This window comes from Nomascus leucogenys, chromosome 22a (genome assembly GCF_006542625.1).
Source record: "Nomascus leucogenys isolate Asia chromosome 22a, Asia_NLE_v1, whole genome shotgun sequence".
NCBI lineage: Eukaryota > Metazoa > Chordata > Mammalia > Primates > Hylobatidae > Nomascus > Nomascus leucogenys.
The window spans coordinates 130,207,278-130,232,457 of NC_044402.1; the positions used below are offsets into that span (position 1 = coordinate 130,207,278).

A 25,180-nucleotide genomic window follows, 5' to 3' on the forward strand; every position below is an offset into this window, starting at 1 on the left:
AGGCTTTTTAATTACATTAGTACCAAGAATTATAATTCAAACACAAGCCAATGAAATTCTAGACAGGCTTATTCTTTACCCGTTAAAAAAAGCAACAGCTGGGCTGCACTTACTTTTATGATCTCTATGGTTAATGTGTTTCTAATAATTATTATTGTACTTTTATTGCTCATAAAAGCACTTTCTCTCTCAGAGGTCCACAAAGCAGTTTCTGCAAGTAAAATCTGTGGAAGAGATCACCCAGCTATTAGCAAATAAACGTATCTCAGACATCTTCACGTTAGCATTAAGTCTGGAGCATCTACTCTCTGACTCAAAAACGTTTAATGAACATTGTCCTAAAGCTATTTATTTAGTCAAAAGAAAGGGTTTCCCTCATCTCTTAGAAAAATATATATATATTTTTTGAGACAGAGTTTCGCTCTTGTTGCCCAGGCTGGCGTGCAATGGCGCAATCTCAGCTCACCACACCCTCCGCCTCCCGGGTTTAAGTGATTCTCCTGCCTCAGCCTCCCAAGTAGCTGGGATTACAGGCATGCATCACCCTGCCCGGCTAATTTTGTTTTTTTTTTTAAGTTCAAGAGATTTATTGTACCACATGGTGACTGTAGTTAATGATGATGTATACTTGAAAATTGCCAAGAATAAATTTTAAGTATATACTGTGGAATGAATAAATAAGACTAACATATGCATTATGTCACATATATCATTTTTTGTGGTAATTTTGTATTTTTAGTAGAGATGGGGTTTCTCCATGTTGGTCAGGCTGGTCTCGAACTCCCCACCTCAGGTGATCCACCCACCTCAGCCTCCAAAAGTGCTGGGATTGCAGGCGTGAGCCCCCGTGCCCGGCCCAAGATAAATAATTTCTTATAATAAATTAGCCTCTTATCTGTAATAACACTTGCCACTGGTTCATCAAGTATTTCCCATCCACTACCCACTCTGCACCCCCTCTCACTGCTTTCTTCCCTAGTGAAAGGAGAAATTCCTCCAGAGTGCTGGCAGAACTCTGGGCACCTAAGCTCACCACACACTGAACAGAACTATTACAAAGTAACTATGTTCTGATGTCCTCCTTGCAAGCTGCAGTTTTGGTGCTGAAAAGGATGCAGGGAAGGTCTTTCCTTTGATTCTCTGTGGGCTCCCTCGACTCCCCTCCCATCCTGTTCCTTTCTTATAACCCGACCAGGTCACAGTGCCTTTTCAAGGTCTCATGAGGACCTTTGTGTTGCACTAATGATGTGGAGGAATGAGCTCTCAGGGAACTGATGGGTGAGTGAAGATGACATCTTCTCCTGCACTTCTGTATATTCCCACTTCCGAACCTGAAGGGGAGTTCACTGATGCTTTCAAACCAACAGAGGATAGCATCAAAGATCCATGGGTTCAAATTGTCCTGACCTACTTCTTTTTGAAATGATAAGGAAGAACTAGCAATGCTGCTTAAAATATTCCCAAAGGGTTACTACAACTTTCTGGGTCACACAATCTGTGAGATGGCCTTAGATCAGAGGATATTTTCTCACTATTTTGTAAAACTAAATTCACCATTTACTTTCCATGCTCCCATATTTAGCAAGTATCGAACTTACAGTACATATCTAACTCAAAACTCAGACAACTGGATTCCTATCTTATTTCCGTTCTTTTATTTGTTTTTCTTGTCCAGTTCATAGACAGTTCCTGAGCATCCCCTGTTTGGAAAGCACCATGCTAGTTGTTACGACAGATACTGAATGAACCAGGCAGAGTCACTAATGTCAAAGAGCTCACCTTCCGAGATTCCACAGGAGGTTCTCCGTGATCTCACGTCTGAGTCAGACATTTCTCTGGGCTCTCAGAAATGTACTTGCAAACCTCTCCCACAGCACACAACACACTGCTCTCTAATCCATGAGTTACTTATCCAGCACCCTGTCCCCGCGGCCTTGTAACTGCTTCTCAGAGGCCATGTCTTGCTAGACCAGTATGTATCCCCCAGGGTTACTAGTACCTAAAGGGTACTAGACACACAGCACGTGCTCAATAACCCTGCAATGAAGGGAATGCAAAAAATAATGACTATAAAGACATATAAGCATAAATCAAAAGTCATGTGTTCCCACAACAGAAGAAAAATTCTACGGGACTTCAGAGGAGGGACCTACCTCCCATTGGGGATTAGGGACAGCTTCTGGAAGCAGGAAGATTTTGAGCTGAGCCTGAAAAATAGTTGGGGAGGTGGAAGGGTAAGTGGTAGAGGCTCAGGGGGAGCAGGGCCAGTGAGGCAATAAGCATTCCAGATGGGGAACAGCATGAGCAAAACCACAGAGATCTGAGGGTGGAACTGGGGGTGCAGGGGTTGTGAGAGGGGCTGGGGTCAGACACTGAAGAAGCTGCTCGTTCATCAGCTATGGTGTGTGTGTCACTCAGTGAGTGAGCCTGGAAATAGACAAGCCCAAGAAATGATAATTTACAGGGAGCCCTGAAAAAGAGGCACATGGTTTTGGAACAGGAGAAAATAGATATAAGGCAGACATAGACGTGAAAGGACAGTGTCTCCCAACTTGGCCACATGGGCTATAGAACAAGGGCAGTGGGTATTATCAAGCAATGGACAAAGTAACTGGTTCGAGTCATTGATCATTTCCAATAAACCAAACCCAACTGAAAGAACTCAGTTGTAGGTAGGAAGAGTAGGACCTCCCAGAGCTTGAGCCTTCAAATTCCAAAGGTAGAAAGAGATGCCACAGAAGTCAGGACTCCTCAGGGGCCAGAAATGGAAGAGCTTCTCTCAGAGATAGGCCCACCCCTGGGCTCTAGAAGGTTTGAAAGTGATGCCAGCTCAATTGTCTCTCAAAACAACGTCTCAGTAGTCAGCTCTGGTATGCGATCCTAATAGATTAAGTATGGTGGATTCCTAAGGCAAGAGATAGTGAGGTTTCTAGGGAGTCTGCTCAGAGTGGAGGCCTGATCCCATTTACCTATCAACATAGGCCAGAGCCAATCAACAGGAAAACTATGGGATTGTTATTGAACCATTATATCACTGCCTAGCATTTATCTTTATTACTAACTCCATGTGGACTTGAAATGATTAACAACATAATCCTTGGATGAAAAGATGTTGTGCCTATCCTTTAGAGAGTCAGCAGGAAGGGGGAGATGAGAAGCATATTTCTGAGGCCTCTGTTTTCAGAATTGTTGTCCACAATCTGCTCTGTCATCAGAATCACCCTGCTGCCCAACAAAAGGCATCCACAGCTGAGCAAACGACCTGGAATATGACTTTTTGCCAGGGGAAAACTTAACTTTGGGGGGAAGGGATTCAACTGGGTAGAAAGGAGGCAATAGGGAATTAGAAGAAGAGAGAGAATCTTGTGGTGGTTAATTTTATGTATCAACTTGGCTGTGCCACAGTGCCCAGATATTTGGCCAAACATCATTCTGGATGTTTCTGTGAAGGTGTTTTTGGATGAGGTTTACACTGAAATCAGTAAGTTTAATATATCTAGTGTTCCATTATTGGAACGCTAAGCCTGTGGGAGTTATATCCTACTGCTCAAGGTCATTGCCAAGGTCTGATCATTCACTCATACAAAAATTCAAAAAAATTGTATCCTCCAGCATAAATGGGCTAAGAAAAGCAGATTGCCCTTCATAATGTGAGTGGCCTCATCCAATCAGTTAAAGACCCAAAGAGAACAAAAGGCTGACACCCACTATGAAGATGGGATTCTGCATGCAGCCAGCCTTTGGGCCCAAACTGCAACTCTTTCCTGATTCTCCAGTCTATAGGCCTCTCCTATTAGATTTTGCACTTGCCAAGACTCCACAATTGCATGAACCAGTTCCTTAAAACAAATCATATATATGTGTGTGTGTATGTGTGTGTGTGTGTGTGTGATTATATATATATAATTTATACATATTATATATTAATTATATAATATAGACTACATAATCTCCATCTAATATTCCTGTTCCTCCAAATACAAATTTCTTTACCTAGAGAGACATAGTCCATGGAATCTAATTTGGATCTAAAGAAGAATTAAGGCCTAAACCAGCCAAGAGCCCCGTGCTGATGCCCTGACACTCACCTGTGAGATAATTAAGGCGTCAGTCACCAATAGGCCTCAGCTGGTAGCCTAACAACCTTGGTGAACAAGTTCAGAGAGAGATCTAAAGCTTTTTTTAAGAAGGAAAGATCAGAATCAACCCTTGGTAACATGAAAGCAGTTTTCAAGAACAGAGAGCTCCTTGCGATGTTGAAGTAAACATTTATAAAGACCTTCCCCAAATACTGCAATATCAAGAACAGCAAGCTTGAGCTTTATCACAAACCACCCATCAGCTCGGGGTTGTGAAATACGCCCTCGCCCAAGTGCCTCTGACAGAAAAGAAATGAGTTCCATTACCAAATGAAAGCGGGGTGGAAATAACAGAATTGCTTTTATTTTGATGGATGATCTAATAAAAAGACATAAAAATGATTAGAAACAATAAAATTAAATCACAAAATACAGTTCTATTTGTTTTGTGCTATGGAGTGGATTCTTACATTGGGTGGAAGGTTGGACTATATAACTTCTAATTTTAGGAGACAGGAAAAAGAAAAAAACGTGATGACAACAGTCTTTCATTGCTAGAAAGCTACTTCTAAGACACTGAAACAGCCATTGCAACAATCACAAAAAGTCACAGGCACCCAGGTAGGCACACAACACAAAAAAAAGATTTTCCATTCCCTCTGTTCCTACCTTATGGAGTTCAAGTCCCCTCAGACATTTCTCTCCAACTTAACAGTGTGCGCCAAGGTGGTGCATCTTAGAATGAAATGGACATGGTCATTCCAACCTAATCATTTGCTTAAGAGTCACTGAGGGGTAATAATAATGGCTCAGGTAAGATTATTGCCACAGTTTCCTTAAATTCACTGAAGGACAATACAGAATCAATGACAGCAGAGGCTCTACTAGAAACACCTGAGGTGGAGCTAGGAGGCAACACGGAAGGAGGAGGTGTTAGCTCAGAGACACCGGAAGCTCTTCAAAAAACTGCACGTTGTGCACATGTACCCTAAAACTTAAAGTATAAAAAAAAGAAGAAGAAGAAGCTGCTACCCCTGATGGAGATGCACTGCCTCTGAAAGGATCTGCTAAAACCAACTTGGATTCTTCACCACGGCTTTTGATTCGCTTTTTTTTACATTTGGCAAGGCTGGCCAAGTTACCTGCCCGGTGCTAAACACCTACCTATATTGCCTTTTCAATGAGTCCATTTGAAGCTTCCAGGCAGAGCCTTCTAGCTAGAGCTTACCTGCAGAGAAGCCCACAACACACATACATTAAAATAACATGACGACCGCCTTACAGAATCAACGTTTCTCCAGAAGGGCCACCCATAATAAAAGAAAGCTCACAATGAATCTCACCACTTTATCAATCAAAAATTCTGGTTCCTCTTACAGGACACTTCTCTCGTGCCAATATTAATTTTTCAGAGCTAATCAGACCTCAAAATTATTCACCGGGAAGCCTGAGAAGGCCTGGGGGAAGATCTGTGTGTCTCCTCCTCCTCCCGGAAGGCTCACCCGGAAGGCAGGAAGGCCTGCCCCTCCTCCACCCCCTGCCAGTGGCTTTTCTCAGTCTCTCACCCTTCCTCTCTTCTGGCACCTCCTTATCAAATGGTTCCTCCCATAGACAAGTCCTGCATATGAAAAAGATTATATTGAAACGCGAGCTGACTAAAGAGTTAACTATGACAAAACTGAGTATCGATGCCGGCTCTTTCTTCCATTATCTAACTATGCATCTTTCCAATTCTTACCCCCTTTGCTTCTCTATAAAATTCTTCCTGGCCGGGCGCGGTGGCTCACGCTTGTAATCCCAGCACTTTGGGGGGCCGAGGCGGGCGGATCACGAGGTCAGGAGATCGAGACCACGGTGAAACCCCGTCTCTACTAAAAATACAAAAAATTAGCTGGGCGCAGTGGCGGGCGCCTGTAGTCCCAGCTACTAGGAGAGGCTGAGGCAGGAGAATGGCGTGAACCCGGGAGGCGGAGCTTGCGGTGAGCCGAGACTGCGCCACTGCACTCCAGTCTGGGCGAGAGAGCAAGACTCCGTCTCGGAAAAAAAAAAAAAAAATTCTTCCTATCAGTCTCATCTCCACAGCGGCATCAACCATCATCTCTAATCAGAAAATTCACAACTAAACACACACACCACCCCGCTTGCCCTTACCCTCAAACCTCACATTTTCCTACACTTAATTCTAAAAATAAAATTAAAAAAGAAAAAAACAAATATGTTCTCCTTAGCCTCCTCTTCTTTTCTCCAGTTATTCTACCCCTCCCTAGCCAGGACTTTCATAGAAGAACACTGAGTGTCCTTCATATTTTTTTCCCATAAAGTATGTTGATACATGAGGTTTCTCCTCGGGAAGAAGAGCAGGCTGGTCCAAACTGGCATAGACAGGAGGGCACAGGATGTAAAGGGCAGGCTTGGCCTCCTGGAAGGAGCCTCCTGGCTCTGCACCTCCTGGCCTCACTCTAGTGGCTCACCTCACTCCCAGAAGCAGGGAGAGTTTGGGCTTCGGTTTCCATTTGTGTTCCTTTTCAAAGATTTAGCAGAAATGATTACTTGCACTATGCTCTCAGGTTCCTGACCACATTCTGCCTCCTCCAAGGAATCTCCTACAGGAAAATGTTATATATCTATTTATTTATTTTTATTAAATATATTTATATATTTTATTGATTGATTTTTTGAGATAGAGTTCAGCTCTTGTTGCCCAGGCTGGAGTGCAATGGCACAATCTTGGCTCACTGCAACCTCCGCCTTCTGGGTTCAAGCATTTCTCCTGCCTCAGCCTCCTGAGTAGCTGGGATTACAGGTGCCCACCACCATGCCCGGCTAATTTTTTGTATTTTTAGTAGAGACAGGGTTTCACCATGTTGGCCAGGCTGGTCTCGAACTACTAACCTCAGGTGATCCACCAGCTTCAGCCTCCCAAAGTGCTGGGATTACAGGCGTGAGCCACTGCACCTGGCCGGAAAATGCTATATTTAAGCAGCTGCAATATTACAGCTAACAGGAAAGTTGCAGGTTTTCCAAGATGCCAAGAACAGTACTTGAAAGCTTCTGCCAATATTCCTTCTGTCAGTCCCCCTCCTCTCACTTGTCAAAGTCCACTAGTACCCAAAGTGCTGATGTTCCCACAAGAAGGCATCACCAAAGAAAACCTACCTGTGCTACCCTCAAAATCTCAAACAAACCATGCTCTTTTGGGGTTTGGGAATCCACTGTCACTGAACATTAACTCCAATAGAAATATGTGTATAACTAGAGAGGAAAATAAAGAAAAGGTGCTGGAGATGGATGTAGCGAATGGTGAGGGGAATAGATGTCCCCTGATGGTACAGGCCCCCTTGTAAGGTATGAAGTCTTCAAGTGGACCCTGGAGTCCACCTGCAAAATATTTTAAGGAAGCTCTAGGCCAGGTGCAGTGGCTCACGCCTATAATCCCAACACTTTGGGAGGCTGAGGCAGGCAGATCACTTGAGGTCAGGAGTTTGAGACCAGCCTGGCCAACATGGTGAAACCCCGTCTGTACTAAAAATACAAACATTAGCTGGACATAGTGGCATATGCCTGTAATCCCAGATACTTGGGAGGCTGAGGCAGGAGAATCACTTGAACCCAGAAGGTGAGGTTGCAGTGAGCCGAGATCACGCCACTGCACTCCAGCCTGAGTGACACAGCAAGACTCTGTCTCAAAATATATATATATTTTTTAAGAGAGTTCTATACCAATGAACTTTGACCTCAATGACTGCTGTGGTCCTTTGTTCATCTGACTCCCAAACTGCTGCCTGGAAACAGAAAACAGGAGGCAGAGGAGGAAGCTGTACTCGGGCCTTGCCCCATGCCCTGGCCACATCTGCTGAAGAAAAAGTGGAACAGGGCTCAGGGTTCCCATAGGGTTTCTGATGCCGGCTCCACAAAGAGCAAAGTTAATGGGTCATCTCATCCATGCCTCTTCTCGGTTTATTCTCTTACTTTTCTCTGATGTCTGTAACTCTATTATCACAGCCAGAGAAATGCGAAGCCTAAGGAGGAAATTACCACATTGGCATGCAACAGTCCTCAAAATGGGTAAGTGAACAACTGTGTTTACTTTTTGTTTCTTCCATTTCTCTTGATTGTACTACTGGATATAATGACCGCTACTTCTCACAAAATCTCTACTTTATACCAAAGCAAGAGGATATATCACTACACAAATGCATTACAATTACTTTGAAAATCATATGGAGATTTAAATATCTGTATGTTGCCTACTGGCATATAATTGAAGCTGTACATTCTGGGGGCCTCTTTAGCAAATGCACCTGTTTTCTTCCCTTCCACTCTTGCTAATGTATACAGTGCACTTTCCCCATCCCAGTGGTTTTAATTCCATTCATATTCAGATGAGTCCCAAACTGAAATCTTCAGTCCTGGTGTCTCTAAATACTCATGTCCTGTGTCCAACCACCATTTCAGTTTTAAAACTACTCCCTTAAGTTTATGAGCAAGGGATTTAATTGGGCTGAAAGGGGGCAATGAGGAATTAGAAAAACAGAGAGTATATTGCAATAGTTAAATTTTATCTATCAGGCCAGGCACAGTGGCTCATGCTTGTAATCCCAGCACTGTGGGAGGCCAAGGCAGGGGGATGTATTGAGGCCAGGAGTTCCAGACCAGCCTGGTCAACATGGCAAAACCCCATCTCTACTAAAAATACAAAAATTAGCAGGGCATGGTGGTGCGTGCCTGTGGTCCCAGCTACTCAGGAGGCTGAAACAGGAGAATCACTTGAACCCAGGAGCCAGAGGTTACGGTAAGCCAAGACCACACCGCTGCACTCCAGCCTGGGCAATAGAGCGAGACCCCATCTCAAAAACAAAAAGAATGTATATATCAACTTGGCTTGAGATAGATAGATAGATAGATAGACAGACAGACAGATAGATAGAGCAAGGACGAAAGGGGTAAGAACACGTACATACTTATGTATTTATTCAGGTAAATATTCATGTAAATATGTGTATTTACAAGCTACCAGGCATCCCCTTACCTCTGACGGTTTCGTGGTGCATTTTCCTTTTCCTGAACACTCCAAGTCATTTGCGTGACTCTCCCCCGGCACGCAGGTGCTGACCTTCACCACCAGAGTTAAGCGCAAAGCCACAATAGACTTAGTCACAGAATCATTCACAAAACCTAAAAGGAAATGAGGCAAAATGAAATAGTCAAGTGTCTCCTCTTTAAAGGCAGTGTGTTGAAAGCTTTACCAACAGCCTTTCTACAGGACTATGAATTTAGTGTAGGCAGCACTCAAGTCTGACAAAACAAAATGCAGTGAGGCAAGGGAAGAAAGCACATGGCCACCATCCACTGAGACCTCAGGATTTCAGGGCAGGCTGGTCCTCCCAAGCCTCACAAGAAATACCTAAGGCCAAGCAAAATCAGCACCAGGCACTTGAACGACCACCTCAGATCCTTTCGCTTGGCTCCTGCCCTTGTCCTCGCAGGGCTTCTTTGTCTCTCAATTCCATCCCTGTGCTAGCGTCTTAGAATTCAGTCTCTGCTTTGGAACCCCAGGCTTCTACCAGGGAGCAGCTTACCTGCATTACCCAAGTCCTTCTCCTCCTGGCTACTTTGGAGTCACAAATGCTGGAAATCCTCAAAGGTCCCACCCAGTTATCACCTGCCCTAGTCTCGGTCCCCTTGGAGTGGGCATGCAGCATGGGTACACATTCTCTGTTGGGTTTATTGATAATTGATAAGATATTCATCTTACTTGATCACCAATCTGAATCCACAGTATCAAGTTAAGCCGTACAGTTTTAACCTCTAATAAAATGGGACTAATCATAGTTTAATATGGATTGCAGTATCATTGACACACCGTATTTGTCATTGAATGACCTTTATGTCCTAGAGCAGCTATTCATACATAGTCGGTAGCAATAAATATGGAATAAATTGATGAATAAATATAGCCTCTAACTGGAAAGGAGAAATAAATATTTTAAGTATTTTTGCATCAATGATTAAATTATTTTCACTAAGGGAGCATTTTTTTCTAATATGAACATTCATTTGTATCTAATTTTTAATTTTAAAACAAAATATTGAAATTAATGAATATGATTTTAAAAAGTTTCCTCAGCTCTGTCAAGAGTAAAAGTTAAAAAGCCTCATCATTACAAAGCCACATTCATAGATAGTCTTCAACAAAAGATTTGTAAGACCAAGGGGACTACTAGGAGTCAGCTGGGAAAAGAGAGAGAAAAGAATTGATTCTAGGGCAACTGAAATGAGTTCTATTATCAGGAAAAAGAGTATGTTTGGATCCCTCACACCTCACACTATACAAAAGTAAATCTAGATGGTTTAAAGAGCTAAATGCGAACTAAAAACCTTTAAAGTGGCACTATTCACAATAGCAAAGACTTGGAACCAAACCAAATGTCCATCAATGATAGAATGGATTAAGAAAATGTGGCACATATACACCATGGAATACTATGCAGCCATAAAAAAGGATGAGTTCATGTCCTTTGCAGGGACATGGATGAAGCTGGAAACCATCATTCTCAGCAAACTATCACAAGATCAGAAAACCAAACACCACATGTTCTCATTTATAGGTGAGGGTTGAAAAATGAGGACACCTGGACACAGGGAGGGGAACAGCACACACTGGGGCCTGTCAGGGGTGGAGGGGACTAGGGGAGGGATAGCATTAGGAGAAATACCTAATGTAGGTGGTGGGTTGATGGGTGCAGCAAACCACCAGGGCATGTGTATACCTATGTAACAAAACTGCACGTTCTGCACATGTAACCCACAACTTAAAGTATAATAAAAAAATATAAAAAATAAACAAACAAAAAAACCTTTAAAACTTCAAGTGGAAAATATAGGGGGCCATTTCATTGATCTAAAGATAGGGGATTTATTAAACAAGGTGCAAAATAATAACCACAAAGAATAATCAACTTAACTTTACCCAACTTTAAATTATATGTACATAGCTACCATAAAAAAAGACAGTAGACAGGACACAGGCTTGAAAATGAAATTTATAATGCATAAAACCAGCAAATGCTTAGCTGTCAGAATATATGAAGAATTCTTTTGGCAAACTGCTTTTTTCTCAACGTTATTTATACTTATATAAATATTGAAATCTATGAAGCATTAAGAAACGCAGTTACCCACATGTATACATACAGTAAAAGTATACTAAGATGCATGGAAAGAAACACATCAAACTCAGGAAAAGGATGGGGGGAAAAAGGGGTAGCCAGGGACACGGAGCTTCTGACCACCTATATAATATTTTATTTATGTATTAATAATACATAGAGCAAATACCACAAAACACTTATTCAATCTTGTGTACAAAAAAAATTATATTCATTTCCACAGTTTTATTTTATTTTATTTTTAGACAGAGTCTCACTCTGTTGCCCAGGCTGGAGTGCAGTGGTACAATCTCAGCTCACTGCAACCTCTGACTCCCGGGTTCACATGATCCTCTTGCCTCAGCCTGCCAAGTAGCTGAGATTACAGGCACCTGCCATCACACCTGGATAATTTCTGGATTGAGGCGGGGTGTCACCATGTTGGCCAGACTGGTCTTAAACTCCTGACCTCAAGTGATCTCCCCGTCTTGGCCTCCCAAAGTGCTGGGACTACAAGCATGAGCCACCACATCCAGCCTATAATATTTTATTTCTTTCTTAATAACATAGGCCGGGCGTGGTGGCTCATGCCTGTAATCCCAGGACTTTGGGAGGCAGAAGCACGTGGATCATGATGTCAGGAGGTCAAGACCAGCCTGGCCAATATGGTGAAACCCCCATCTCTACTAAAAATACAAAAATTAGCCAGGCATGTTGGCATGCGCCTGTAATCCCAGGTACTCGAGAGGCTGAGGCAGAAGAATCGCTTGAACCTGGGAGGCAGAGGTTGCAGTGAGCTGAGATCGTGCCACTGTACTCCAGCCTGGGTGACAGAGTGAGACTCTTTTTCAAAATAATAATAATAATAATAATAAGAATAAGAATAATAGATAGAGCAAATTTTGCAAAACATTTATTAAATCTTGTGTACAATGAAACCTTATACTCATTTCCATACTTCTATGCTTTTTTTTTTTTTTTTTGAGACAAAGTCTCACTCTGTGGCCCAGACTGGAGTACAGCGGCATAATCTTGGTTCACTGCAACCTCTGCCTCCCAGTTTCAAGCAATCCTTGTGCCCCAGCCTCCCAAGTAGCTGGGATTACATATACGCACCACCACACCCAGCTAATTTTTGTAGTTTTAGTAGAGACAGGGTTTCACTATGTTGGCCAGGCTGTTCTCGAACTCCTGGCCTCAAGTGATCCTCCCGCCTCGGCCTCCCAAAGTGCTGGGATTACAGGCAGGAGCCACCATGCCCAGCCAATTTTATGCATATTTTAAATATTGTGTAACCAGATTTTTTATTTAGATTATCGTAGTTCAGGCATCACGACTTCAAACAGGCTTTGACAGGTTAGGAAAATATTAGTATCCTGAAATCTAGAATACACAGTCCCAAAATGACTTTGTGGTCACCTTCTCTAGACGTTTCCTCACCATTTGTTCTTATAAGTACGTTGCATTGGCCGGGCGCAGTGGCTCATGCCTGTAATCTCAGCACTTTGGGAGGCCAAGGCAGGCGGATCATGAGGTCAGGAGATCGAGACCATCCTGGCCAACATGGAGAAACCCTGTCTCTAATGAAATACAAAAAAATTAGCCAGGCATGGTGGTGCGTGACTGTAGTCCCAGCTACTCGGGAGGCTGAGGCAGGGGAATCACTTGAACCTGGGAGGCGGAGGTTGCAGTGAGCCAAGATTGCGCTACTGCACTCCAGCCTGGCGACGGAGTAAGACTCTGTCTCAATAAATAAATAAGTATATTGCATTAAAAAGTAATAATTAACTGGATAGAAACAGAGCCCACGTTGGTGCACCTTGCTTGCGTGGTACCTAGCATCACCTCATTAACTGATGGTCACTTGAGAACATGCTGCTTCTATTGACAACAAATTAGCAAAACTTCCCAAATATTTTCAATGTTCTCAATGTCGAAGTGCTTGCACACTAAGGTGTTGCACACTCCTAAAGCCTGTTTTCACAGGTTTACTCAAAGTATTGCTTGACACAGTCAGGTTCACTTTTCATACTTTTAAAGAGAAGGATATTTTGAGAAATTTGGCTTAAAAAGTCAGGACAGACTTCCTGCATTCTTTCCTTTTTTATACTTCTTTTAAAAGTTTTCGTAAATGTAAGACTTCTCTCATGGCTTCTCAGCTATTTCTGTTTGTCTTTTCTGTTTGTTTATTATCTTTGGGGAAAGACATAAAAATGATATCACAAATATCTACAACTAAAAACCCTTCTGAAAACAAATTGAGCCTCTAAAAATATTAAAAGGAAGTGCCTACATTAAGTAAGTATATATAGGCTGGGCACAGTGGCTCACGCCTGTAATCTCAGCACTTTGGGAGGCAGAGGCAGATGGATCACCTGAGGGCAGGAGTTCAAGACCAGCCTGGCCGACATGGTGAAACCCCGTCCCTACTAAAAATATAAAAATTAGCCAGGCGTGATGGTGAGCACCTGTAACCCCAGCTACATGGAAGGCTGAGGCAGGAGAATCACTTGAACCCAGGAGGCAGAGGCTGCAGTGAGCCAAAATCATGCCACTCCACTCCACCCTGGGCAACAAGAGTGAAACCCCATTTAAAGAAAAAAAAAAAAAAACATAAATAAGGAAGGGCGTGGTGGCTCATGCCTGTAATCCCAGCACTTTGGGAGGCACAGGTGGGTGGAACATGAGGTCAGGAGTTCAAGACTAGTGGCCAACATAGTGAAACCCCGTCTCTCCTAAAAGTACAAAAAATTACCAGGCATGGTGGCGGGCTCCTGTAATCCCAGCTACTCGGGAGGCTGAGGCAGGAGAATCGCTTGAACCTGGGAGGCGGAGATTGCAGTGAACGGAGATTGCGCCACTGCACTCCAGCCGGGCGACAGAGTGAGACTCCATCTCAAAAAATAAATTAATTAATTAAATAAATAAATAAAATAATAAGGATGTATATACAAATATATGTAGTGTGTGTGCATTTTATGAACATGTAATTTAGATGTATGTGGAATACATACACATAATTGTAAAGTACAGTCATACAATGAAGATTACTGAGGCGAATAGATCTTAAAAATTTTTTAACCAAACAACTACCTTTCAGAAGGCTGTGAAGAGCCTCTACCTTCTAGGGTAAAAGCGGCACTGTTTATGGGACAGGCAGTGCATGCTTGATGGACCACTCTGGAAGCCCAGTGAACCTCGCAACCAGGATTCAGGGAAATGCACATGGTCCTTGAGGCAGTCCTGAAGTCCTGAAGGATGGAATTAACCTACAGGCAGGTGTTTCAGGCTGAGATGGTAAATGTTTGGCCTAACAATATTAAATCTGTAGAACCATTTGCTTCCTATGAAAGAAATCTGGAGAGTGGTGCTAGGCTTTGGCTGTGTCCCTACCCAAATTTCATTGTGGATTGTTGTTCCCATAAGCCCCATGTGTGGGGGGAGGGATGCAGTGGGAGGTAATTTAATCATGGAAGTGGTTACCCTCATGCTGTTCTCCTGATAGTGAGCGAGTTCTCATGAGATCTGATGGTTTTATAAGGGGCTTTTCCCCCTTTTTCTCAGCACTTCTACTTGCTGCCACCATGTGAAGAAGGACACGTTTGCTTCCCCTCCACTATGATTGTAAGTTTCCTGAGGCCTCCCAATCCCTGTGGAACTGTAAGTCAGTTAAATCTCTTTCCTTTACAAATTACCCAGTCTTGGGTATGTCTTCGTAGCAGTGTGAAAACTGACTAATACAGGTGGGGTTCTCTTAAATTGGGATCCATACCATCATCTGCCTATACTGTTTTGTGTGGCTTTGGAGCTTCAAAAAGCTAGGCCTGGACTGCGGGAGGAGAGGAGCAAGACCCCATCTTCTCCTTCATCTGGCCAGAGGACTATAAAAAGCTATTGTCCCGGGCTCGCAACAAGGCCACCTGGATGAAATCAATTGCTGTGGCCATGTGCTTTGGAAATGCACCAATGCATGAAGAACCACCAGGATTACATGGCCTCTCAGCTCATCCAGGCCATCGCATGCTAGAGGAGAGGGAGAGTAGATACCCACCATCTACCATGATAAATGGGGGCCATCCTAGGGCAAAAAATAAAGCAAGCTTTGAATTGAGGAGCAAAAGGAATCTGTACCCTCTGAATGGGATTCTGATGTGCAATGATTCCTGGAGATCCCTTCAGTGCCAGGGGGTTGGCACAAATCTGACGAGGTCCTTTAGCTCTCAGAACTGCTTCCAGTAGCTGTGGTCAATTGATCTCTGGGTTGTACTTGTGTATTTCCTGGGCATTCAGTCAAGTCTTGTTAAAGCTAAGCCAGTTCCCCACATTCTATACAGAATTAGGAGAGAAGTGTCTCCTTTTCAAAGTCAAGAAATCAGAGGCACTCATACATAGAGAGAAGGAAGCCCTGCGAAGATGTCATCTCCTGAGTGTTAGGCAGAGGAACACAGGGGAGCAGTGGGGACAAGACAAAGGACAGGGATAAGACCCAAAATGGAACAAACCAATTGGTTAAGGGAACCCATCAAGGAAGATCCCGAGTAACCATGCCAAGTGAGAACCTGACATGTCCGGCCTGCCCATGTTGGCTGCCATGCCAGTGCAGGTGGGTTCCCAAGTGGCCTAGGTCCCCCAGGCAAACACCTTGTGAAAAGCCGCAGCTTCCTCCATACTTCAATCTCTACTGTGTATGCCAGTTTCTCCTGTGCGCCCTGTACTGTTGAGAAAATAGAAAACTGCCAACGATAACAGCTCTATTCATAATTGTCTAGGGTTTGTCTCAGGCCTGTGGGATCCCTCAAATCCCATCACTGAGGCTTTGGGAAACAACATTTACCCTGATTCTCCTTGAGACAGAGGAAGACATGGCTATGACTTTAGCCAGCCCGGAATGTAAACGAACAACGTATAATCAACACCTTAATTATCTAGGAGAAACATTCCTGCATTACTCATAAAAGGTGCTGAGACAATGTGCTGGAAATGTGTTAAGTAGGAATAATAACCCAAGTATGCTGACCATAGGATTTATCTTCAAAACTAAGATGACTTTCAAAATACAACTTTTTATAATTATGCCTGGACACAGGCATAAAGTGAGACTCTCCCAGGCAACGGGACAATATAGTCACCCTGCACTTAATGTCCCAGGGAGCATCTGGAGACAGAATATCTGCAAAGTCCTACATCAATGCCAGGAATGTTTTTAACAGGCAGAAGATGGATTCAAAAAAGCAGTATGAAGTTCAATTCAGCCAGGCATGGTGGCTCACACCTGTAGTCCCAGCACTTTGGGATGCTGAGACTGGAGGATCACTTGAGCTTAGGAGTTCAAGACCAGCCTGGACAACATAGTGAAACCTCGTCCCTATAAAAAAATTTTACAATGGCCAGGCATGATGGCTCACGCCTATAATCCTAGCACTTTGGGAGTCCGAGGTGGGCAGATCACTTGAGGGCAGGAGTTCGAGACCAGCCTGGCCAACATGGTGAAACTCCATCTCTACTAAAAATACAAAAATTAGCAGGGCATCATGGCATGTGCCTGTAATTCCAGCTATTTGGGAGGCACAGGCACAAGAATCGCTTGAACTCGGGAGGTGGTTGCAGTGAGCTGAGATCATGCCACTTCACTCCAGCCTGCGTGATGGAGTAAGACTCTATCTCAAAAAAATAAATAATAAAAATTAGTCGGGTGTGGTGGCACACACACCTGCAGCCCCAGCTACTCAAGAGGATTACTTGAGCACAAGAAGGGGAGACTGCAGTGAGATTTGATTGTGCCACTGCCCTCCAGCCTAGGTGACAGAGTGACACTCTGAGAAAGGAAAAGAAAAGGGAAGGGAAGGGAGAAAAGGAAGAGAAAGGAAAGAAAGGAAGAAGGAAGGAAGGAAGGAAGGAAGGAAGGAAGGAAGGAAGGAAGGAAGGAAGGAAGGAAGGAAGGAAGGAAGGAAAGAGAGAAAGGGAAGGAAGGAAATTCACGGGCAGCAAGGTCATGATAGGAGATTAATAAAAGTCAGAGTGAGTGGAGACATTCCTCAACTTCAAGTAGGGCATTAGGAGACAAATGTCTCTTGGTGTCTCAGTAAACACAGGCACCACAGGTCTGACGCAGAGTGGTATTTTATGTCCAAAGAGAACTAGCTGCCTTCTTCCTAAGATTCCTTACTGAAAAGTTTATTTAAATTGGCTTTGGGAAGTAAGGAAATTAATGATTTAGGCAAAAGTGCCTCTTCTGTAGTGCTTTCTACTTCCTCCTTCATGGCCCTGAACCATGCAGACAACTTACACCTCCCAGCCGCCTTTACACATCTTGCTCACCCCAGCTCTGTAAACATTTCCACAATGCCCCCTTTGTCTGGAATACTCCTCCTTCTTCCAGTCTTACAGCCATTGAGATCCAGCCCAGAGCCCACCTTAATCATGAGCTTTTCCTCCATATTCTAGCCTACTCTGAGCTCTACCATGTCCATCTGTGCTCAGGCATAAAACATCATGTACCTGTTCCTGATCATTTCGTATCTTGGGTGGCTTCTTATATCACCTTTACTGAAGCTTCCTTGATGGCAAGGGACAAGTCTTAGAGAAGTGGTGAGTAGGGAGTCAAGATACAGGTACATTAATAGCCAAAGCAGCAAAGACAATTCCCAAATAGGAGTTTTTAGAATGTCTTATCATCCAATATGTCCACTTTGAAGAACAGCAATCATTTGGATGTACAAATTCCAGTTTACTAAAAAAAAAAAATTGCTTACCAACTGGTGATTACCTTTGATAGAGAAATGAGCCTGCTAGAATGTTGGCATGCTACCAGTTCTTATTCCAAGTAACACTTTTACACATAAAATAATAAAGATAAAATCAGACATCAGTTATTATAAAAGTATTTTTCATACCTTTGCTTTGTTCTCTAGTTTCACATTCAATTATTTATTAAGATCTATATCATCTCTGTCTACTCACTAAGCATTTAGACCACATAATGGTCTAAAATGTTATAGACAAGGCTTTCGTCCAATGATTAGTTTTAAAGTCCTATTTAACTGTTATACTTAGCCAGCAATAATGCAAATGAATGTGTAGTTAAAAATATACAAGGCATGGTTTTCTAGATAATTTGCTTCCATTTCCTTGATGAACACTTACTGAACTCGCAGCCACCAATGAGACACCACTGTAAAATCCAAGGCTGATTTCTGCCACTCCAAACTTTCAGGCAAAAGTAGCAGTTCTTAACTAGTGTTGAAACTAGTAGCTTCGAAAGTTTGCAGGAGCTTTTTCAAAGTCTGTATTTCCAGGCTCCAAAATAAGTGAGTCAGAATCCGTAGTCTTGGATGGGTCCCTGGCAGGCATGTTTTTGTGAAAAACGCTCTAAGTAATTCTGATGTGTGCTTCCAGTTAAGAACCACTGGTCTGGTACAAAAACTAATCTAAGTCACACGAGTGATGCGTATAATGATTAAAGTAAAAATCACCTTGAATTAAAGGCAACCTTATGCACATCTAAAATTAGCATATATTACTTACCTATTTTTGAAATCTAGGTGATGAGATGATATTTAGACAAAATTGATATACACAAGTTCATCATAAGTCTCTGAAGTTCTTAGAGACAACTCTGAAAACAGTTTCTATATTAGCTTTATTTGCTTATTAAGACTGTATTTTGGTCCTAAAATCTGTTAATAGATGATTACAGAAATCCGTCTTTGCAACAGTGTGTCACACTTTACCACGTAACTCCTAATTATTTTACCTAATACCCTAAAGTGGATCAACAGGACAAGCATGTTATTTGCAGCAATGTGCTGTTCACACAGTAAGAACAGTGGCTGGGGGCTCCTTCCAGGTAAAAATGTCATTTCGGTTAGTTGTTTCTCTCTCCCTTCGATCACATCTAGGGGGAAATGCCTGTATTTCCTCATAATGAAAAGCAATACTGTCCGGTTTAACTTTCATCAAACTGCAGCTGGGTCAGAAGCAAAGTAGCCCTCAGGAAATTCCACATGCCAAAAGCAGGAACTGTGCCCCTTACAAAGGGGCAGCAGGAAGAATCTGAAATGAAATAGAATTCATTGAAAAGAAGGAAGTTCTTTGGGGCTTTATAAAAGAGTGATCATTTGAGAGCTGTTGAAAAGCCAGTGTGAGTTCTTTGACACAGCACTCAAACTGATAGACACTTCCAACACACTTTATAAGAAATGCAGAGCACATGCTCACTTTTTCTCTTCCTTAATGGTAGGAAGTCAATGTACACAGCATAGTTGCTGCTGCACAGAGGTCTGTATAGAAAGGCTTGTCTTCATACTCAGAATTCTAAGATCCACAGGCCAACTGATCGGAGACAAAAACTGGAAAAGTAGCAGTGTGAATGACAGCCTGGATGCATTTACAAAGCTGTTTGAGAATGGGGAATGGGCTTTTGTCAACACCTGCATTCCCATGGTCTTTTTAGGCTGAAGAACTGGTGCCGCATAGGAGGCAATGAAGGTGTCCCAATAAAGCCTGCTGTGAATTACAAGCAAGAAAGAGAAATAGAAATAAGAGATTTATAAAAGAAAGAAGAAAAGACAGAAAAAGAGAGAGTAAAAGAGAAGAAAGACTAAGCAGTGTGATGGGAAAAGAAAACCAAACCATAAGATAGATACTGAGGGAGACAAAAGAAAAAAAAGGAAACTAATACACAGAAACAAAGTCAAAATGGAGGAAAGAAAATGAAGGCTTATTTTGGAAGACAGTGTGGCAATTCCTCGAAGACCTGAAGACAGAAATACCATTTGATTCAGCAATCCACTGCTGGGTATATACCCAAAGAAATATAAATTATTCTATTATAAAGACACCTGCCTGTGTACATTCATTGCAGCACTATTCACAATAGCAAAGACATGGAATCAGCCTAAATGCCCATCAATGATAAACTGGATAAAGAAAATGTGGTACATATACACCATGGAATACTATGCAGCCATAAAAAAAGAATGAGATCATGTCCTTTGCAGGGACATGGATGGAGCTGGAGGCAATTAGCCTTAGCAAACTAACACAAGAACAGAAAACCAAATACTGCATGTCCTCACTTATAAGTGGGAGCAAAATGATGGGAACACATGGACACACAGAGGGGAACAACACACACTGGTGCCTTTTGGAGGGTGGAGGGTAGGAGGAGAGAGAGGATCAGGAAAAATAACTAATGAGTACGACGCTTCATACCTGGATGATAAAGTAATCTGTACAATAGATCCCATGACCCAAGTTTATCTATGCAACAAACATGCACTTGTACCCCTGAACTTCAAATATAAGTTTTAAAAAAGAGAAAATAAAGGCTTTCTGTCAAAAATTTCAAGGGTTCTTATACCTTTTGTTATAAAAAGGCATTCTATCATCATCTGATTTTTATAACCTTATATTCCTCACTGCAACCCACAAAAAAATGTAAAATTAGAGTTATTTCAAAGTTTTCACAAATAAACATTTGCTTAAATCATAGCTGTGTACAGTCTAAGTCTGTGATTCCAATTATGAGGCTGAAATATAGAAGCACCCTAAATGGACAGATCATGAGTCCATGTAAGGACTGGGCTGCAGGATAGGGTGGGAGGGAGAGCAGTGTAGGATGGAGGGAGAGCTGAGTCCATTCATTCAACATTCAGCAGATGTTTGCCGAGGTCTAGGTAGGAGGTAGCATTTAGGTTGAGCCCTGAAAGTGAAAATGAGCCAGCAAGAAAAGCTGGGGAGGTCAGTGTGTCAGACAGAGCTGCAGTCACCAGTGTCTTAGCTGAGGCAGAGAAGCAGGAGGAGCCAGATCACAACCGGTCTCATGAACCTTAGTAAAGATGTGGATTCCTTGCCAAGCACCATGGGAATCCATTGAAGAGTTTTAAGCAGGGGAATAACACACGACTGGTGCATTTTCAAAGACCACAACTCAAAGAACAAACAAGATTTTCATATAGATTGGATGTGAGGTATGAGGGAAGGGAAGAAATTACACATAGACAGTTTAAGCAACTTTGTGGGGGTGTGGTGGTAGGCAAGTGAATCAAGATTTCCATCGTTAGCACACTAAATTTGGGATGCTGATGAGACCCCCAAAGGGAGCAATCAAGTTGGTGGTTGAATGTAGAACATAGGTAGTTAGAAACATCACAGCTGAAGATTGCAGTTTTGGACTCATCTGAATATGGATGGTATTAAAACCATTGGGACAGGGAAAGTGTACTTAGGGAGAGAATAGAGGGTGACAAGGCCCAGAACCAAGCTCTACAGCCTGACAGTCATAATATAATCAGTTTGGCATAGATATCAGACCATCGTCATACTAGAAAAATCAACTGAAACATAAATATCTTCATTATTTTCCCAAAGCAGAGTTATAAGGAAAGATAAGATCTCTGTGACCTGAAGAACATAAACAGCTTCAGGAGGTCAGACCTTTGGCAACGTTAGCATGGAAGAGGGAGACTTTGGTCTACCAGAAGAAAGAAAGTCTCAAGGACTCTACGCAACTCAACTCAACATTTAGATGCTGGAGAAAAAAAGAAGAAAGGGAAGGAAGGAGGGAGGAGGAAAAACGACAGTGCTGGACTTGAGAGGCTCACTTCTATTTGCTACACAACTGGGAGATTTCCCTAATGAGTTTAAAACCGTAATGAAGGAGAACTTTCTCCAAAGATTATCCAGGGATCTGTTAACACCCTCGAGTAACTGGTTATGATGGCAAATAAAAGTTGGGTTTCCTTCTCTCTCCTTCCATTTCCACTCCCCTCCTTCCCTACTCTCCCAACACAAAAATAAATGCACTTACTCTGCTCTTGCCCACAACTCCAAGCTGTGCTCATTAGGATGGCAATGAAATGTTCTGCCATCGTTACAGCCCTTTTAAAACCAAGACTTTGCCAAGCTCACCTCCCTTGGTGCAAATGCAAAGCTGAGGACAACCAGTTATTATCTCTGGAATGGAGTTCCAGTTATTATCTCTGGAATGGAGTGGTCAAGCATCAGTGGAAGCAGAAAATCCTGGGCTTCAGGCCATTAACTGTTTGTTTTACTGCTTGTCTCGCTTAATATTAACACTAAAGAGTCTTAAATGGACTTTGTAGTTAACACCTCATTGGGATTAATAGCAAATGGGATTTGCTTTTCTCACTTCAGTCATTTGGCTAAAGACAATTTTCTTTCCTGTTAAAGGGAAAGCATAAGTGGAAAATAGAAATTCTGACCATAAATATTTGAGCAGTAGGTGTTGGAAACAGACTGTGCCAAGTTTTCCTATTAAGACTCCACAAGTCATTTGGCACAAACCAATAACCTATAAAAATGGTTCACAGTCCACAAAGTCCCATGGCTGGCACCAGATAGGCATGAAAGGTTTGCAATATCACAGATTCCATCCCTAGATGGAGACCCAGGGATTTTGCATTAACTCAGGTGTGGGGAAGATAAACACCCGCAATCCCGCATCTCACCCCTCAGAGGCAGGGGTGAAACAGCACACCTGTGCCAACTCTTTCGGAAGGTGGGATAAGGTTAGTGCAAAGCTAATAAGCCGGTCAGGATCCCCCTAGATTTGTGACTCAATACTTGTGGGCTGGGAAACAAAACTGGAGAAATAAATCATCTCTTGACAATGTCAGGCCAGGTGCAAAAATTGCTTGATGCTGAGAGCAAACTTGAGCCAGGACCCAGTCCAGGGTGGCAATGATTACACGAGGCTTACTAACATACCTCAGCTGTGTGGACTCAGCTGTCCTTCCATTACACCTAAGCAGAACGCAGTCCAAACCACGAGGTAAAGGCAGCGGGGGAGGGGGGGGGGCATTAAATAAGCATTTAAAATGGTGTCACCACACCCATGGACTATCACAATTATGCCTCCATCACTGAAGAATGTCACTTGCCTGGTCACACCAACTATCCCAGGATTTCATGTAGAGTCTTTTCGCCTTTTGTAAAAAGACTTTTAAAAATTTCCATCTAAAGGTTACTTGTGGTTTTCTTGCTTGCTTGTAAGGCAAGTTTAGATGCTTAAAAGAGCAAACTGCTTTTTGGAAAATTCACCCATACAGAATCTCTCATTTTCTCTGGGTTCCTAAGTAAGGTATGGCCAAAAAATGCTTTCCAAATTAGAAGACACAACAGTACATCCCAGAAATGGTCCAAATATTTTTACGTTTGTCACTTATGTAAACCATCAGGTACATTATGCCTAGCCAAATGACTATGAAAATTACATATTAAGTAATATCATTTGCTCTAGGGAAAAAACTGTAAAGATAATGTGATGATATCCTAGCAAACATACAATCAACTTGCTATCACCTGAAGATAGATTGACTTATTCTCCACAAACCTTACTGTCACATATAGCAATCCTTAACAACTACCTTCCTACTTTGTAAACATCTCAGGTACACTGTCTATTCATCCTGCAGAGAAAACTCTAAAATTTATTTAATATCAAAATACAGGCTTAAAGAGCGAACAAAAAAAAAATTATCTTGAGAGTCCTTCTTAGACTGACATTCTACACTTTTCCGAAAGAAATTTCTATTCCCACAGTAAAGTGTTATTAGCCACACTGCTATATTTATGCTTAATATTTTTTCAAGATTCACCCTACCACACTCCTCTCTCCATTAATATTAGACTAAGTTATGTGTCCTAAGTCAAATCATTTGTCCTAGTTGAGTATTCGAACAGTGGGAATAACTGCTAATTGCCCACTGATATCTATTCTCCTCACATGCCTATAATAATGGAATGTAGAGTTTTTGCTGTGAACTGGGCCACGCAGCTAGAGTATATTTCTCCTCTGTGACCAGCGAGACAAAGTACAGCAATACCGTATTGTACATTTACAAGGACCGAGCACGCACCCTTTCTATTGGCTAAAATACCAATGTGACTGTGACAGCTTGGACAGCCAGCTTGCATCCAGAGATGGAACCTGTGTGTTGAGAGCACACAAATGTACTCTATCAGTCCTAGACGAACTACCTCTTGATGGTAACAGTAGGGAGAAATTAACTTGTATCTTGTTTAAGCCACTGTATTTAAGGTCTCTCTATTACAACAGCTTATCCTGTTCCCTAAACAATACAGGCCTGTAAATAAATCACACAAAACTCCTCCTGGGCCACATCCCACCACCTCTGCCACCTGGCCCAGAAAGAATCACCATTTAGCTACTACTTAGAGTCATAAACACAAAATACTAACTCCATCACATCCCCTTCTCTGTCTTCTTCCTTTGTAGTGACAAAGCTGAGTAGTCATCAAGGTGGCTCACTTTATATTGAATAGGGAGGAGTGGGAACATCAACTTAGCAAAAGTATCTAATATCGTTCTTCTGATTAAATAGGGATATATGAAATATGCATATAAACATGTATATTCTATAATTTGATTTTTAACACTTTATGTATTCTGTATAGAGTACGTTTCACATTACGTAAGTGGTAATTGCCCATAATATCCATTCATTAATTCCAAATGAATGCTTCCTGATTAGTGGCTTTACTATGAACATTTAAATGAGATGCCAGGCTCCTGTGCTGACACAAGGGTAGTGGAAAGATTACACCAGGCTCTGCCACCAGATGGCCTGAGTTCTCACCAGCTCTGTGACTTTGAAAGAGTTAGTTATACCCTTCATGTCCTGGATTCCTTCTTTCTAAAATAAAAATAATAGCACTAACTATTTCCTGGGGTGGTTGTTATGATTAAAGGTCTTAATATCAGAATAGTTTTTAGGAAAGTGCAAGCATTATGTAAGGACACTATAAATCATCATCAACATCATCATCACCCTTATCCCATCACCATCATCATCAACATCCTCACCCCACCACCATCATCATCCTCCTCACCCCATCACCATCATCATCACCCTCACCCCATCACCATCATCATCAACATCATCACCCCATCACCATCATCATCACCCT

At 42.3% G+C, this 25,180-nt stretch overlaps 1 protein-coding gene across 1 annotated transcript in view; it reads right to left on the bottom strand.

Moving 5' to 3' along the window:
• DNER (delta/notch like EGF repeat containing) overlaps positions 1–25,180 on the bottom strand; it is a 355,032-nt gene that overhangs the window by 181,564 nt on the left and 148,288 nt on the right. The window contains exon 5 of the mRNA XM_030803026.1: positions 9,109–9,254. Within this exon, the coding sequence (XP_030658886.1) occupies positions 9,109–9,254 (146 nt within the window). The remainder of the gene's footprint in view (positions 1–9,108; positions 9,255–25,180) is intronic.